This window comes from Canis lupus, chromosome 13, assembly GCF_003254725.2.
Source record: "Canis lupus dingo isolate Sandy chromosome 13, ASM325472v2, whole genome shotgun sequence".
NCBI lineage: Eukaryota > Metazoa > Chordata > Mammalia > Carnivora > Canidae > Canis > Canis lupus.
This window is the reverse complement of record NC_064255.1, coordinates 53,969,754-53,987,147: the sequence shown is the minus strand read 5'-3', so window position 1 is coordinate 53,987,147 and position 17,394 is coordinate 53,969,754. Positions and strand designations below refer to the sequence as shown.

The window sequence follows — 17,394 nt, the reverse complement described above, 5'->3', positions numbered from 1 at the left end:
GAAAAGTAATTTGTTCAGATACAGAATTGGTGAAATCTTTCCCTCAATCTTTCCCTCAATTGCCTAGTTAAATGGAATTTATATAAACTTTGAGCGTCTTAAAAGTGGGATCCATATTTTTTCAACAGTCTCTTGGCTGTCTGTTACCCACCTGCATCTTTATTTAAATGAAAAGGGGTGGGTTAATTTTTTTTTCAATTAGTCATTTAGTTGAGGCAGCATAACATTGTTAAAAATAAAAATGGGCTTTAGACTGTGAGATTTTGGTTCAAAATTCACTAGCTCTATGACTATCAAATCTGAATTTAAATTTCCTCTGTGAAGCGAACATGAAATAAATCCATTTCACCATATTATTAGAAAGATTAAATGAGCCAATTCAAAGTGCCAGGTACACCCTGGGCACTCAGAATCTGATAATTGCTCTTGATTTTCTTTGCAAATATTCCTATGAAAATGTATTTTCAATATTATAAAGAAGTACCTGAATTAGATCTTTCCAGCTGCTATTTGTGTTAATTTTCCTGATGCTAAGAGTTAGTAAACTAAATGATCAGAGTCCCTGACACTACAAAATGGTGATTCTATGATGTTTGCCTTTTTGTGATCCACAACATGTACTGATTGTGCTCTTTATCCGAAAGAAGAAAGGCATGTCACAGCACAGAGCTCCATAGTCTCCTTTGAAACAGAAGTTCACCGATGACTGACCATCATAACTGACCCACCAGTCCCCCAGTTTGAGATGAGGAGAAATAAGATTAGGCGACAGATATAACTACATTTGATGATATCTCAGTATGGGCAAACTTGAAGGGCAAACAGTAAATTCTTATTTTAACTTCCTATCCTTCTGGAACAAGCAAATCACCTTATAGATACCTTAGGTGGCAGTTCTCTGAAAACATTAAAAGGTAAAACGTGCTGGAATTTTGCTTTTAATGTATGCAGGGTGTGGGGATAGCCAGGAAATATATTAGAAGTCTGTTTCAATTATCCTGTAGTTTGAAATACTGTCCCAAAACCAAAGTTTTGGTACTCCCATATAATAACAGTGACTACATCACTTATTGTTTACTGACATTTTTTATTGAGGTTTGTAGCTCATGATTTTACATGTGATTGTACAGAGCATTTATGAAAAAAAAGTCTGGAAAGATTGTACAAGGGCAAAAAAATCCAATAGATAAATCTGGTAGGTGTATATGATGAGATTAATTCCACCTGTAACTATATGAGAATGGTAAGAGAACAGAGCCTGTGATAGCTATATTCCTGTTCCTAAAAAAAAAAAAAAAGAAATTGTTCCTATCAATGAGAAGTCACTTACTTATTTTTAAAAACAAACTTTTTTTTAAAAGATTTATCTTGAATTAGATTTAATGTTTGGCAAGTGGGAAAACAGTATGGAAAAACTTCCCGGATTATCCTTCTACTTCCAAATGCATTCACAGAAGCCCAGTGAAAGGAAATCAAGCTGACTCTATGGGTATTGATTTTGTAGTTCATAGGCAAAGATTAGTGCTAGAATATACAAAAAAGACTTGTTTATAAATGAACACATTCTGATTGTCTACAGCTGTTTCAAGACATATCATCTTTTATTACTTAGGATGGTAAAGGAAATCTTTATTCTGAAATGAGGCATGAAAACCAACTTTAAATGTTTTTTCCTCATCTTTCTTGATTCATGATGTTATTCAAAACATAAGACATTGTGACAACTTGAAATTCAAGGCATTGAAAATGCTCCAGAAGACTCGGCAGTGGTCAGCATAAGAAGACACTGTGTTCTAGTCACTGTATCCTGAGTTCCCCCACAAAGACCTCTACCTACTGTTAAAGAGTTGATGACATTCATAATTTTTGCCAAACATTTTCGAAGTCAACCAAGCCATTTCATTTTGAAGCCAGGATCATTTTGCCAGTTTTACCTTCAGAAAAATCAGGGAATTTGTAACCTTTAAAAAGTTACTTAAGGTATGGAATTTCAACACATTTCCTTGCCAATGTAGTGTGAAATTCTGCAGTCTTGGGCCATTGAGAAAAACTTAACTCTTTTAAAATTTAAAATCCTCCAATATTGGACTAACTGTAAATCTTTAATAACCTTAGTTCACAGAGTGGAACATTCTCATTTCAAAATTATTCATTCTGAATGGCAATGTTAATCTAAATTAGATCCTTAGAAGTCGGCTTTCCTTTCCTCTTCTTTCAAACTTTAGCATTCTAGAATGAAAGAAGCATTGGGAATACTTTTAGACACATTTGGATTATGGAGTACTTTGATAACAGGTCATACAACTGTCAGCAGAATTTAACGAATTGACTACAATAATTGAAGAGAGAGAGGACTTGAGAGTAATATTTTTAGCTGTGTAATTATTTGTTCAGTCTCAATGTAATATTCATAGATATAATAGATTATCCTGTAATATGAATCTTGCTTGGTTATGAATTATCTTGCACAATGTACATAATTCCAATTTAATATTAATTTAATGTTTATTAGAAAGATCCATAATAAAGCTCTAAAAGGTACAAAGCTACTAGTAGCATTAACTGTGTTGGCATACAATAGAGTAAGCAGATTAGAGAGTGAAAGTGACTTGAGGCAAAAATACTTGTATTTCAGAAATATTTATAAAATATTCATGTTTCCTTGAGACAAGGTGTGGCTAGACAAGAAATATCTGGTGTGGAAAGTGTTTAGAGTTCCCTGTGGAATTAGCAGAATAAAATTATAATATGGTATACTTCAATTTTATTTGAACACATCAGTAGCATTTGGTACACTAAGATTTTTATCACGCTGAACGATTTCATTATTTTTTCCTGGAATTTTTTTCTTTGTAATTCTAATTTAGGTCCTGCTACCTCACCAGAAGTCTGCCAATTTGGTTCTGCCCTTCTTCTGTTCATATTGTGATTGAAAAGATCTGGTTATCCAAATGGAAGCTTTTTTTCCTCATATAGTCTTCCTTGACTTCTTCATATAAAGTCAAAGTTCGCCTTTCACATGCCTTCTTAAACATCATAGTTTGCATTTACCTTTGAAATACTCTAATGGGACACAAAGTAAATGAGAAAAATTTGTGTCACGTATTACTATGAGAGAGAAAGAAACATCAAAACATAGTTGAAATGAAGACATCTGAATAATAACTTAAAGGTCCTAAATGTTAGAGACGTGCTGACTTTTCAGTTTTTGAAAGAGGGTATAGCAACAACTTTATTAAGAATGAAAATAGGCAAAACCATAATAACTACCTGTTTCATTGCAAAAGTCACAAAGTTATTTCCTCTGCAGCTGTAAATAAAAGGAATCAAAGTATGGTAAGTATGTGAATAGGTGAAATTTAAAGATTTATTTCACTTTTAAAACAAAGGGGTAAGTAGAAGTAAACAGGATATTTAACAAATAGGAAAGATTCCTCTTCTGGCCTAGGCAGGAAAGAAGCAGCTACCAACACTTTTTAATTAGAAGTGAAAATTCAGATATTTATCAATATTTTTCAGATGGCTTAAAAATGATGGATTTGGTGATTTCAAAAATGAATTTATGGTTGGGATCCATTAAATCTATTTTATGATCTCAAAGAATCTCTCCACGTTGAATTAATTCACTTGCACAAAAATGCTTCTATAAGATATTTTGTAATGTTTCTGCTTCACTCTTATGCTTCCATGTTCCTAATTTATTAATGCACAGAAATCTAACATAAGAAATATTTAAAGTATTTTTAGAAATGCATAGCAAGTATTTATGCGGTAAGTTATAATCATGAACTAATTAAATCTTAATACCTTGGTACTACAATATACTAGGAAGATTGTACAATCGTTATTTATCTCAGATACTTTTGTTAGAGAAGAAAATATATTCATGTCAATATTTTTAGAATTGCTCAAAATCGAATTAGGGTTTGGGTTTATTTATCTCTCTCTCTCTCTCTAAATCTGAATTGACATTCACAGTAGTTCTATAGTGTTTTGTTTGTTCCAAAAACATCTCAAGCGGTAGCACTTTGGTACAGTACAAATGAATAACTAAAGATAGATTATTCTTTCACTAATAGGAGATGATTATTGATGAGATTGGAGTTGATCTTGGACAACCCAGAAACTATTTTTCTTTTCCCTGTTGGTCTCTATGATGCAGAAAGTCAATCTAACCTTTTTAATGTCATTTTTTAAAGTAATCAAACCAGTCAATCAATCTGAACATGTGTGGGGAAAAAGCTGAAGATATTGCGTAAAACTAAGTCTACAGGTTCTATGTGAATATTACCAATTCTCTTATATGTTTATCTCCATTACCATGAAAAGTTTCATCATACCAACTAAGTTTAAAACACTAAATTTTAAAGATCTTTTATCAATATGTTGACACTTTTAGGTTAATGGAAATTTTAAAAATACATATCATAAACCACACTTTAATTTAGAGTCTTTGTGAATTTGTTGGACAGGAAGTTAAGGGTATTTCCATCATCATCATTTGATTAATGCAGTTTCCTGATTATTTTTATTTCAAAGTAATTGTTCTCACACAAGAGCTTTTTTGTCATTATGATTATTCTAGCATAGCAATTTATTATTCAACTATGGTATTTTTAACTTTGATAGAGTGGAACCAGAGGGATACTCAAAAAACTTAATGGAAGTTAAACCTATTTCTCCCTCACAAAATGTAGATTTCTCCATAAATATCAATTAGGAACATGGGCTGTGCAACAATCCAATAGTCTGTGAATCAGCTAAACATGAGGTTTGTTAGCTAATGTCCTGATAAAGTACCATAGAAATAGACCTCAAAAATAAAAAAAGAAGTTTAAGAGTAAAATATTATAAAAATATTATTTTACTAGGAAATAATAATGAGTCTGTCTCATTGGCATAACTTTAACTCGCAGCTATCAGTTATGTGCTATGTTTGTACAGTACGTCTGTTTGATGAAAATTTACCTCTAGAAAATCAGATAAACACATCAGAAATATGCAGATAAGTAGGTCATGAATGGCACAGGGTACTGAAACATAGTCAACCAAAGGTGGTAAAAAAAAACAAGAAAAAATTTAAAATTATTAATTTTTCAATAGCTACAGAAGGAAATACATGGGGAAAGAATCAAGCTCAGGAATTCAACCCTTGCTAGTGTAGAACGGACTAAATCAATACATGTTAGATATACACAAATTTCTATTGAAATGTATACATAATTAACTCCTTTATCTACAGTTTTGTTTGTATTATAGTGGCATAAAACTTGGGGGAACAATCTCTTTCTGTAAAAGTCTTTGGGATCTTAAGTCTTTCTAAAAGCACAATTCTGATGTACTCAAATTTTAAAATCTCATCCTTTCATCTTGATTCAAGAGCTTGGTAGTAACTGACAGTACTAAATCGCCTTCTGCATCAGTTTGTGTTCAATTGATTTTCCTCAGCTTGGTCTATGTAAAGCTGGGGAGGCTACCTGTTTCAAATTTCCATGTAATGAAACGTAAGAGATAACGGGCAGGGAGGTAGCAATATCAGAAAATCAGAATTGGCAGCATCAGCAAGCTGAGTTGAGGTAGTTTCCCCATTGTTCTGTGAAACTAGCTTCTTACCGACAGAGCTGCTTTCACATAGATTTCTGTTGAATTGGCAAAACAAGCATAAGTGCTCATAATCCACAGATCACATCTGTGTTTCTGAAGTTACCTTAAACTTGTCTAAAAAGGGTTCTTTCATTGCCAGATGTACTCTATGCAACAGATAGGCTAACCACCTGTCAGGTGCTAATATTGCCATAGTGTGGTATGTGAGAACCTAATTACCAGTAAAGCTTGAGGGTCTCCTGCAACTTAAAAAAAAAAAAAATCCAGATACTTAAAAAATACTTATGTTAAGTGACCAAAAAGGAATGATGCATAAGATATTCTGAGGTGATATTAAGGTTTTGATGTACTCTGGCCCAGCATAGAAAATCTTTTTTTGTCTTATATTTTTAAACTATATATAGGTTACTGGCTATTCTGTAAACTACTCCTTCTCATCTTAATTTAGGAAATTAATTTATAGATGGGTGGTGTTTAGATTTTGGGAGAAAAAAGAAAAAAACAAATCATCGGACTATCACATAGTATAAGAGAAATTATAATTTGGCAAATTCATTCTGACTTTGCTCTAGAAGGGATTCCATCCTTAGACAGACACTCTTGGTAAAGCTTCTTCAGTAATTGGAGATCTGCAAAGTTACTTTGAAAGGGCTTTTTTTCCGTATAGAGGACAAGAAAAATTAGCATAAATAACTTCTATTATCTTTATAAAATGGATATTCTTTTTTGCCACTATTCTGGCAGTTTTTAGCCAATTGAGTGACTTTAAATTTCTACCATCAAGATGGAACTTACAAGGAAGGAAAATACGTGACCCACCCACTCATCCAATTCAATACTTAAATCTCTGATTGAAGCTGGTTTTTATAGCAGGCATAGTGACTGCAGCTGTTTTATAAAATAAGCACACAGTAACATATATTAACCTGCTTAACAGTGAGTAATATATCTTTTTTTTTCCAACATAAACGTGTCCATCCTATTTTCCTGGTTTACTCTCTCTGCAAAAACGGTATAATTTTGTGCTTAGGTTATCCATCTAGGCAGATTTGATTTCTTTCGCATAGCTCCTTTGGGCCATAGAGGATTGGCAAAGTATATATAAGGAAAACAGAAGAAAGACGAGAAAAATGAAAAGAATAATTAATCATATAGTACATACATCAAAACAATATCTTCTAAATCTCAATCAGTTGTTTATTGGTTGGCAAACAAGTTTCACTTTTACAACAAATATTAGTAATGAGGTCATCCAACTTTGAGACCATACAAAATGGATCATAAATTTAAAAAAAAATTATATGTGCTGCTAATTTACCTCTTGTATTCCTACATTACTTAAAATCCTGTCAAATAAATAAATTTTCCTGTTAATAAACAGAAGAGTCTTTTAAAAAAAAAATCACTTCAAAATAACTTGACCTTTCATTTCTTACTACAAGGGAGTGAATTTCCTTTAAAAATTGGTAGTGCAGGTGCCCACTTGGGGATCAGACTGAGCATTCAGCACTTTAACGCCTATGGGATATCGTTTTTTTTTTTTTTTTTTTTTTTTTCCACATGCAGAAGCCCCACTAGTTCTATTGACACCTCTTGACTTCTAGAATCATAGCTACTGTCTTGGTGATAAACTGCTTGCCAAATATGCTTTGCATTACAACAGATGTGCGCTGTAAACATAAAAGTTTGTCCTGCTCTAATTTGCAAAAATGCTTCTGGAAATACTCTGACTGAATAAAGATATATAGTGAGGGAAGGAAGTCTAATTTTATTTATTTTATTTTTTTTTGTAAAAAATAATTTGTTTGTATTACTAGAAAATGATTCTTATAAAGTGATAGTTTCATTTATTTATTTATTTATTTTTTTGCCAGGTGACGTTTTAAAGGAAAAAAGCAATAAGAAAAAGCAGAAAGAAAGAAAGAAAGAAAGAAAGAGAAAGAAAGAAAGAAAAAAAGAGAAAGAAAAAAGAGAAAAAAGGAAAGAAAATGAAGGAAGGAAGAAAAGAAAGAAGAAAGGAAGGAAACTTTGCTCTCTTACTGGTAGACAAACTTGCAAGACCAGCACGAAAGAAAAAGAAAATATCTCTTTTTTTCCACTACATTAACAGGACTCAAATTCTGGAGGAACAGAAAGCTGACTATATGTGCAATGCTAGTATCTGTACATTACATAGAAATTGTTCAATTTTTTTCTGCCATTAGTTTTATCATCAGTTAATACAGCAAATCGTAAAATATGCATTTAGCATATAATTCTAGAATTCCCCTCCATTTCAGTATTAATTTTGTTGTTTTATTTTGTATTCCACAGCTATCCCGGCTGTGGTGAATTCAGGTTGTGAGTGACGAAAAACCACTATGTGATACAGTTTTGCTTTGTTTTTATGTTTGTTTGTGCAGCACTCCAATCTAGATGCAGCATTGTTACTAATTTCAAACAACCATTCTGGCCTTTTAAAAATCAGGTCCTTGTAACGATAGTAACAGAGCATCAGAGATGTTAGAACAAACACAACAGAATTCAACAAGGCCACAATGAGCGCCATTTTCTTCATATCTCGTTCATTAACATAATGAAGTCTCCATCTGAGGGGGAAAGACAGGAAAGGAGAGGGCACAGGGGAATTTCAGCAGTTATCTTTCTCCCCTGGGCTGACCTAAAAATCCCAGTTTAAAAAAAAAAAAAAAAAAGTCTCAGAGTTTTTCTTTCGAGAACAGCATAAAGATTTAGGAGTACACACATTATTACCACTGCTTATAGCAACTCAGAACAGTCAACCAGGTGTTAGCAGTTTTGTTGGTTTAAATTTCTGTGTCATCTTCTATAGACTAGTGACCAAATGAGCTGGTCCTTTTGCACTGCCCTCTGGAGGGGTCCCATCTTTGTTTGGAGGAACTATAAATCCATCACTGCTACCGCGACCCAGCTGGTAGTAGGTGTGCAGCTGATGGACGTGGTTTCTGGAGCCTAGGTTTGGCATGCTTTTGTAGTAAACATCTTCGGCATCACCACATTTGGCCGGTGGGGGTTCGGTCTGGGTGCTGGTGGTAACGCTCTCTGCGGCAGGCACACCAGCCAGTGCCGGCATGCTGGTGTACAGAGAGTCCCTGTGGGGTGACTGGAGATCTTCTGTGTGCTCGTTGGTTAGCAAAGGGAAAAAGCTCTCACTGTGGTCTTGGGGGAGCCGCCTTCTGGTGTAATGGTGTGGCTGGTGGTTCTCTGCAGAGTAAACTCTTGGGGGAAGCAAAGGAGCATCAGATTCCTCATGAATGAGTTCCAGGCCCAAACTCTCCTCATGGTTAAAGGAGGTGGCATCATCCAGGACAATGGCATCGTCTTCACTCCCACTGCCGAGGTTATTCACCAGCTTGTTCATCAGATTCCTGTTCTGTTCACTGGAGCGCTCGTGGTTGTTCAGGTAAGACGGGATATAGTTGGAAGTGAGTTCCTTCAGAATCTTTTTCTCTAGGGCGGTCTCGTTGTGGTTATAGCCACGGTCTATGATTTGCACACAGTTGCTCAGGTATTCACCACTGGCAATGCTGTAACTATTGCCATGGTTACCATTCAGTGGTAGAGTATCCATGACACTTGTATCCCTGGCATTGTTCAGAAGCCCCTCTGAAAAAGATTACAAAACACTATGACATTTACATCCAATTGGCCAGAGAACACACACACACACACACACACACACACACACACACACACAAAAGCAAAAACATTCGACTATGAAGTATGTATAAATTGCTAGCATGTTCAATTAAGTATAAAATGTTTGCAAATAAACAGAAAATACTATTAAATCTATATGTACATATCTATATATACACTTGGACAATTGATAGAAACCCTATAAGTGGAAAAGTATCTAAAAGAAATCTTGAAAATAATAATTTAAAAAAATCTATAAATTTGCAATTTCCACACACACAAACATTGCCTGATTTTATCTGAAGCATATTTGGTTATAACTTAGAAAAAAAATAACACAAAATTTTGGTGTTATCATTCATATACACATCAAAGTCAATTCAGTAATTCATTACCTTTAATTTTACATGTCTTAGCTTTAGACTAGGTGTAATATTAACATAATTCATGTGTGGTGCTTTGAATATGCTGGTCAAAAGTACAAGAAATCAAGCAGTTTCTAACAATTTGATATATAACTTTGTAAGATTCAAATTAATTCCTACAAACAAAACCACAAAAGGATTATGTTAAATTTGTCAGAGTGATGTAGTCATGACATAATGCTTAGTCAAGTAAATGGCACATCAAAATAATTTGTACATAGGAACTTTCAAAACAAATATATTTGGATTTACTTTCTAAATTTTTTTTCTACATATAAACCCATTAGTAATTGTTTAGGGTCAGGAGGGAATACTACAAAAGAATGTGTAAAGACACAGGGATCTGATTCCTAAAAACATAGTGTCCGTATTAAAGATTCCATGCCATAATGAGTGATGACTTTGTGTGCATATTAAACTTTGAGTTTAAAGGAGATTAAACATTTTATTCTGGGAAGAAATAGCTGCAGTGAAATAAAATTTAACCACATGCTTCTTCAAGGTATTTGCATTCTCTTGAATAAACAGAAATCCAAGAATCTATAGTTCCAAAATCAGTTCAAATGCAACCACAAAAGAAAATAGGACACAACATTTAACCAATACTCATAAATAAGAAAGGATATTTCTTTACAGAACAATTAATTGAGGAATTCTATAAACTTCTCAATACACTTCTAACTTGTGAAAATATAGCATTCATTCTATATCTGTGATGCAGTTATGCTTATCAAATTGAACTAGTTTGTTGCTGGATTAAATAAAGTGTCCCCAATATATCAATTTTATATGGACTTCTGATGCATACGCTGTACTCAAGTAATAGCTTTTCAAAAACAGCAATGCATAAAATATTCATTAAAAAGCAGCCATCACAGACATAGGGTGAAGCGATTTATTTTCATGTTATAAGATATCTTGTAGACAAATCCACAATGTTAAGAAAAAATAAAAGTAAATGCTCTTTAAAGGGCCATATGTGATGGGTGATTGCTGCTGTGGAGGCCGCTATGGTATGCTGGATGGTTATGGTTGAGTGACTGATGCATTGAAACGTGTGTATTATTTCTGTTGTCAATGCATTAGGTACAGGTTGGAAACAGCCATAGTAAAATAAAGTGGACATGTTGCATGTGACATACATTTGTATGATGGAATGTACTAATAAAAATTAAAAGCTTATGCATTACTTAGCAAAAATAAATGCTTAATTTAAAAACAATTTAACTCACACAAACATTACATGAGACTTAACAACTATGTTGATCATGTGACACAATAAAAGAATCAGACAACAAAAGCGTCTAATCTCTATTAACATAAATTTATATAAGTCGATTCAAAGGCTCTTTAGTTTTTAAATTGTGAGATGAACTGTTTTTAATAACTACATCATCTATATGTGATGCAATAAAAGTGAACTAAAAAAAATTACATTTGATATGCAATGTTTAGCTTTACTCCCATACTTGTCTCTCTGTAGGGCTCTAAACGACAGCATGAAGAAAAGGAAAGAAAAAACAACAAGTAAGCTTACAGCGACAGTAGAAGAAACATGAGTAAAAAGCAAATTGATGATATGCAGAAAAAAGAGTCAAAGGAAATAATTTCCACTGCCCCCAAAATTCATGAGTCCGTGTTACATGGTTTATCATAATTAAAAATACTGAAATGTTAGTTAGAAAATAAGAAACCCCCCTTAACACATGCTAATAAAATGAGTCTTTAATAAGCGTTTGTACAGTTTATACATGTCAAACAAAAAACACATTTGTCTTAAAGTTAAGATTATCACACCAACCAAGGAGAGTAAATATTCAAGGGCAAGCCATGGCGATTCCCACAACTAAATTTCAATATTGCATATATTTATGTGTATGTATGTCTGAACATACCTGCTTCTAAGGAATGTTATTTAACTTTACATTTTTTCAGTAAAATTAAAAATAAAAGCTTTAGCTTGTATATAGAGGAAAAAACCCACAGTTTCATGTTTCCATAATTGTGTGTTTTTTCCTTTATGTATCTTTTCTCTTCATGTAAAAAAGGTTATCTTTCCCCCACTGTACCTATACAAATGCTTCTTATCATTTGTGAATAATACTGATCAGAATTGTCATTTCTGGAACTCTTATTCAAAAGTTGAGTAACTATGGAGAAAGAAAAAGGTTAAATCCAACCATTATTCGGTATCAAGACAACGTGAAGGGAAGAAAAATACCATCATCAATATCGGATTTTCTTCAGGACTGTTGCACAATCATTTGCAATCAAACACTTTTAGAGTCGATCCTTTAAAAAACAATACTAGCAAAATTATTTTTAAAAAAAACACTTATATTTTAATCAGGTCATCAAGGACGGCTCTTGCTGATTTTGTTTACAGGATGGTTAAATCATCACAAAAATAAAAACCAGGAAGCTCACTGGGCTGGCTCATTTCAGGAGATTCCAACTGGTTATAAGTCAACCGTTGCTTTAGAGATATGGTTTTTGTCCTTAAAAGTTGATTTGCTTCTAAGAAAAGACCGACAGTATTTCAAGATGGAGGGAAAGTTCTTTTAAAGTTTCCAAATAACTTTAGAAAAAATAATTTGAATTGAAGAGCCAAACCAGTATACTAACAGAAGGAAATCGTTGGTAAGCTCAGGATGGCTCCTTCCTTAAATGACAGGATTTTAGAACTGGAAAGCTCATGAGAGATGACTGAAGTTCAACCCCTGCTTTTCTGAGATGAAGCAACTACAGCCGAGACTGGCTGAGCCTTACCTAACCCCATCCTGCTAATAGTGGCAGAACTGAGATCAGAAAGAAAATCTCATAGATTTCCTCTGTGCACTACCGTCTATGCCCTCTTCACATCAGCCTTAGGCTTTGAAGCCATAACAGAATACTTATTTATATATTTTATAATATAATCTTGTATTTTTACTGACTCTAATGTATTCTTCATTATATCCTGTCCTAAGGATATGTCTTTCTTATGTCTTAAGTTTGAGGAGAGGATTAAATTACTTTAAAATGTAAATTATTTTGTAAAATCATGACTTCCTCTCTATTTTATGGCTTGTTGACAGGTTAATCTATAGCGAGATTTATCTTACAAAAATTGAATTCTCCAGTACTGACAAGAAGATAATGGTCCAGCCATACTATGCATGAAGTTTTAAATATGTCGACAGATAGAATCTGAATCCAATATAATAAAAGTATGTTACTCATCTTTATTCCTAACTCTATATGCTTCAGTAACTCTATAAACACATCTTTACATATTTAAATAAAGACATTGCAAACAAATACGGATACTTTAAATCTGAATACTTAAAATCTGAATGCTTCTTTGGTTGGATGGCATTGGTGCAACTGAATTAGAGAACCCACAGAACAGAACCAAGTGGTAATTCAACATAAACCACTCCAGTACATACCGAGCCACCTATATTTCATGTAAGATTTCCCCTTGCCAGTAAGAATATTAAGTGCATTCATCTGAAAGCATAAGATTAGTAGCAGTATGACAATCACTAAGATTTATTTTTGGTCAGTGGTAAAATAATTATTTTAAGCACTACCATAAACCATAGTTTAACATCTTAAAAAATATTAAAACATAAAACAGTTAAGCAATTTCACTTCTGACTCTGAAAAACATTAATAAAATTATTTACTTTTGTTTTTAAGAAAACTTAGTAGACTTTATTTAATTCACTGAAAAAAAACCCAATTAATCCATTCAGAAGAATCCTTTGTGTATTTATTGATAATCTTAAGAGCAATATCTGGGAATACATTTCACAGGAATAAAACCTTATACCTATATGGTATTATTTTAAATTTTGCATTGACAGAATTTCACTTTGATAGTGTTCCGTTTTAGAAAAATCCCCTAATTTAGGATACTGGTAAAAAGAAAATAAGACAAGAAGGCAGATATTGAATTAGGGCAAACATAGAGATTAATAATTGTTAGTTTTTCATTACATAAGATATTAGAAGTTATAACTGAATAATTAAGAAAGCTGAACAAGAGGTTATCTAACATTTTACTTGTTTTATAACAACATTAAATAAAACAATTTTTACTATTTTTCTAACAATTCTTCCTGTAAAGTGAACAACGTAGAACAGTTTAATTTGCGGATATGGTGTAAATCTTCACTAAACATTACTGAAAACTTGCTAATATGTCAGCACATTGTAAAATATTTATAATGACACAATTATCTGTCAATTAGCTTAATAAAAAAACAAAACAAACAAAAACCCAAGCCTTCATAAGGTCTGCTAAATTGCTCTGTCAAGCCACATTTGTTGTGTTGTGAAATGCATGTACACTTCATGGAGTGCCACAAGGAAATAGGGATTTTGACAAAGGAGAGACAATTTAGAAGGGGAACTGTGAAGAAAGACCCAGAAACTATCTCACATTGATGGCACTGAGATTGTTTTACTGGGGAAATGGAGGACTGAACGAAGCCAGATGAGCTGCTTCAAAAGGATTTAAAAGGACTGACACAGAGAGCAGAAGAATACTTTGCTCTTCTGGGCTCTAGAGGGCAAATCAAAGCGTCCTGGCCAGAGGCAAATTTCAGCTCAGTGGAAGGAAAAAAATATATATATGTAGCAAATGGAGCATTTCAACAATTGAATGTACGAAATCCTGAGGTGAGAAGGGTCCCATTAGAGGAGACAGGCACAGGCTGACAGAATGGTAGCAATGTGGGGAAGAGGATTCATGAGCTCCATCTTTTCTTTTGATTCTAAAAGTCTGTGATTCTTAGGCATGCAGGCCTTATGAAACTTGATAAATCAAAAGTTCGCTTAATTACTTCATCCTACTGAGAAACAGTTTGACCATGTTCCTGAAGTCACTTCTCTATTACTGACTTCAGTATTTTTGAAATAATTTGAAATCATCCTTTGGATCTGGCAAGGTGTCACCTAGGAAACTCAGAAGGTTTTAGACACCCAATGGCAGGGCTGCAACAAGCGTACTTTTATGGAATGGCCATTCACACCAAGTTTTACGCGCTCGCGACACTGATATTTTACCTCTGACTGAGAAGGAAAAGAAAACGCAAAGATTCCCACAGAGAATAATAGAAATTTTATTCAAAATTGCCTGGGAAAGTTAAATACTGCTAATCTATCACATCCAACTTCAAAGAACCACTTAAGCCTCTTTGTTACAGTGAATTTTCTTTCAAATATAATATTACACAAGTGGATCCCCAACTAGGACTTTTCTTTTAGGAAACATTTAAATAGATTTTTCCTGTGGTCTCTTCCAAATGATATGAATATTTTTAATTTCTTGTGCTCCAATATATATTTTTTATTCTTAGAAAAGGTAAAGCCATGTCTAAACACCTACAATATAAGTGGTTTTAAAGAGATCTACACTTACTTGTTTGAGATGCAATTAAATTTTTATATCATTGAAAGCTGGAGGATATTCAGAAGAACCATATCCCAAAGCCTTGTTTTTCACACACAGCCACAGTAGAAAAAAAAAATCATGACCCTTCTGAGCCAGCTCACATTGGCAATGGCAAGCTAGTGTCAAACCTGACTTGCTATGTGCAGTTCAATGGCAGATTGAATGGTTCTTTTCTCCACAGCTTAGTTCAATGTGATTTTCCATGGAGTTGACCTAACTGCTTTCCCCAGTACTGATGCCTTGTGCCTAGAGTGTGCTTCATGCCGTGATAAAGATTCTGTTCTTGACCTTTTAACATTAAGACTATTGAATCAAGTCTTCCTTTATCTTACTTACCTTAGGCAAAAATCTCATTTCTCAAAATAAATACATAAATATTTAATATATAAATCAATCAACAACAAGAAAAGCACTGACACATCACAATACATTTTATAACATTACAGAGAAACAAACACAGATTGATGAATCAAGCATTTGTTTATCAGAAGGAAGGAATCCATTTGTTACTAAGGAAAACCTAAGGAAAATGGAAAATAAAAGCATCAAGAGGGGTGGAAAGCGAAAGGAGTCTGTGTGTCTGCTTCCAAAAGAAAGAAAAGGGGGTAGAAGGAAAGAAAAATAGAATGTGGCCATAAAAGCTACATAAAATGGGACTCTCACTTGAAAAAATTAAGATAAACTCCAGCACACCTTGTGCGTTGTACATGCTGACAGAAGGGTTGTTACAGACCGCCGGTTCCCCAAGCAATGTATTATAGGGATTGTTAGTACCATGCGGACGAAGCAGAGCATTGCTTATAAGATGATTAGCCATGGCTCCTGGAGCAGCCCCATAGAAAGACAGAGAAAAAAAAAAAAAAAAGGTCAATCAGGCAAATGTGTTTGAAAAAAAGAAAGGAAACATTTAGAATGACAACAGTTGATATAGTCCTGATTACAGGCAGGCAGCTAATTAGACTCAAAAATATATGCCACTAAAGCACACATGTTTCCAATAATGCACATATCCGAGAGTCAATGGGAAAGAAAATGGTTTACAATGTTGATTAAGCCACATTTAGGGTGTTCTCTTTCCCAAAGTATAAGCAAGAATATACTCCCATGCTTGCTAAAAATAATTTTTAAAAATTAAAAAAAAAGCAAAATATAGTTTTCCATACAAACAAAACAAAACAAAACAAAAGCTGAAAAAAAATTTAAAACACAGAAAGAAAAGCCAAAATAAACAAAACATTCCCTCATTCACAGAAACCACTGGGTTGTTTTCAATGAAAATTAAAAAAAAGAATAAAAGGCAACATTTATGATAAAACACTCATTTGGAGAGCAGTTGTTGACACAACAGAAGAATTTGACATTTCTTAAAAATTCTCTGAAAAGGAATTCCTTAAGTCGAAATAAAATAAAATATAATCACTCTTATTAGTACACCATAGTAAGCATACTAATTAGGTGAATTTACAAATCTGATAGAATAATCATATGGATTCACTTCGTAATATCCAGCACATATATAATTCCATTTTCCATTTTCCAACTGGTTGTTTGAACTTTGGCACAGTAAAGTCACAAAGTTAAATTATTTCATCTCTTTGTGAATAGATGTACTTAGTTCCTAACATATTATTAGTATGAGTTGCAACCTCCCACCTTCCAAAACTGTTTAACCAAAAAAAGCAAAAGATCAGAGGAACAGTTTTATTAAATATAACTAAGCCATGTATAAAAAATGTTTATGTTACGTGACAAAGAAAATGTGACTGATGAAAGGAAAATGCAAATTGTATTGAGATAGGTTGAACACAGGTGACTTCGATATATATATTAGAGAATGAAAATACAATCTATAGACCAAGAGAAAATATTTGCAAACAAATTCACAAATACTTGCGATTCAACAAAAGACTAGTATCTGGAACATAGAAAGAGCTCTCAAAAGTCAACAGTTAAACAACAATGACAAGAACAGAAACCTCAAAACAGAAAACAAACAAAAAACACCCCCTCCAATCCAATAAAAAATGGGCCAAAGAGATAAATAGACATTTTATAGCAGAGGATATACAGGTGGCAAATAAGCCCATGAAAAGAATTGCTACTAGCTATTAGGGAAATACAGATTAAAACAACAATGTGGTATCACTCCACAGTGAAGATTCCACTGGTGACGATATTAAGTGCTGGGAAAGGTGAAGAGAAACTGGATCATGACTTTGCTGGGGGAATAAAAAATAGTATAGCTACTCTGGAAAATAGTTGGAC

At 33.4% G+C, this 17,394-nt stretch overlaps 1 protein-coding gene across 23 annotated transcripts in view; it reads right to left on the bottom strand.

Annotated features, from left to right (window-relative positions):
• The window catches only part of ADGRL3 (adhesion G protein-coupled receptor L3), a 682,677-nt gene that overhangs the window by 45,636 nt on the left and 619,647 nt on the right, over positions 1-17,394 (bottom strand). For 7 of the 23 annotated variants that reach the window (XM_049092973.1, XM_049092976.1, XM_049092977.1 and 4 more), the window contains 3 exons: positions 15,823-15,951; positions 11,156-11,173; positions 1,068-9,228 (listed from right to left, as the gene is read on the bottom strand). The exons of 2 other annotated variants lie outside the window; for them this stretch is intronic. In XM_049092973.1, the coding sequence (XP_048948930.1) occupies positions 8,429-9,228; positions 11,156-11,173; positions 15,823-15,951 (947 nt within the window). In that variant the 3' untranslated portion in view covers positions 1,068-8,428. Of the gene's footprint in view, positions 1-1,067; positions 9,229-11,121; positions 11,174-15,822; positions 15,952-17,394 lie in introns of those variants that run through there. 14 more of the 23 variants (XM_049092980.1, XM_049092982.1, XM_049092986.1 and 11 more) reach the window with 4 other exon arrangements.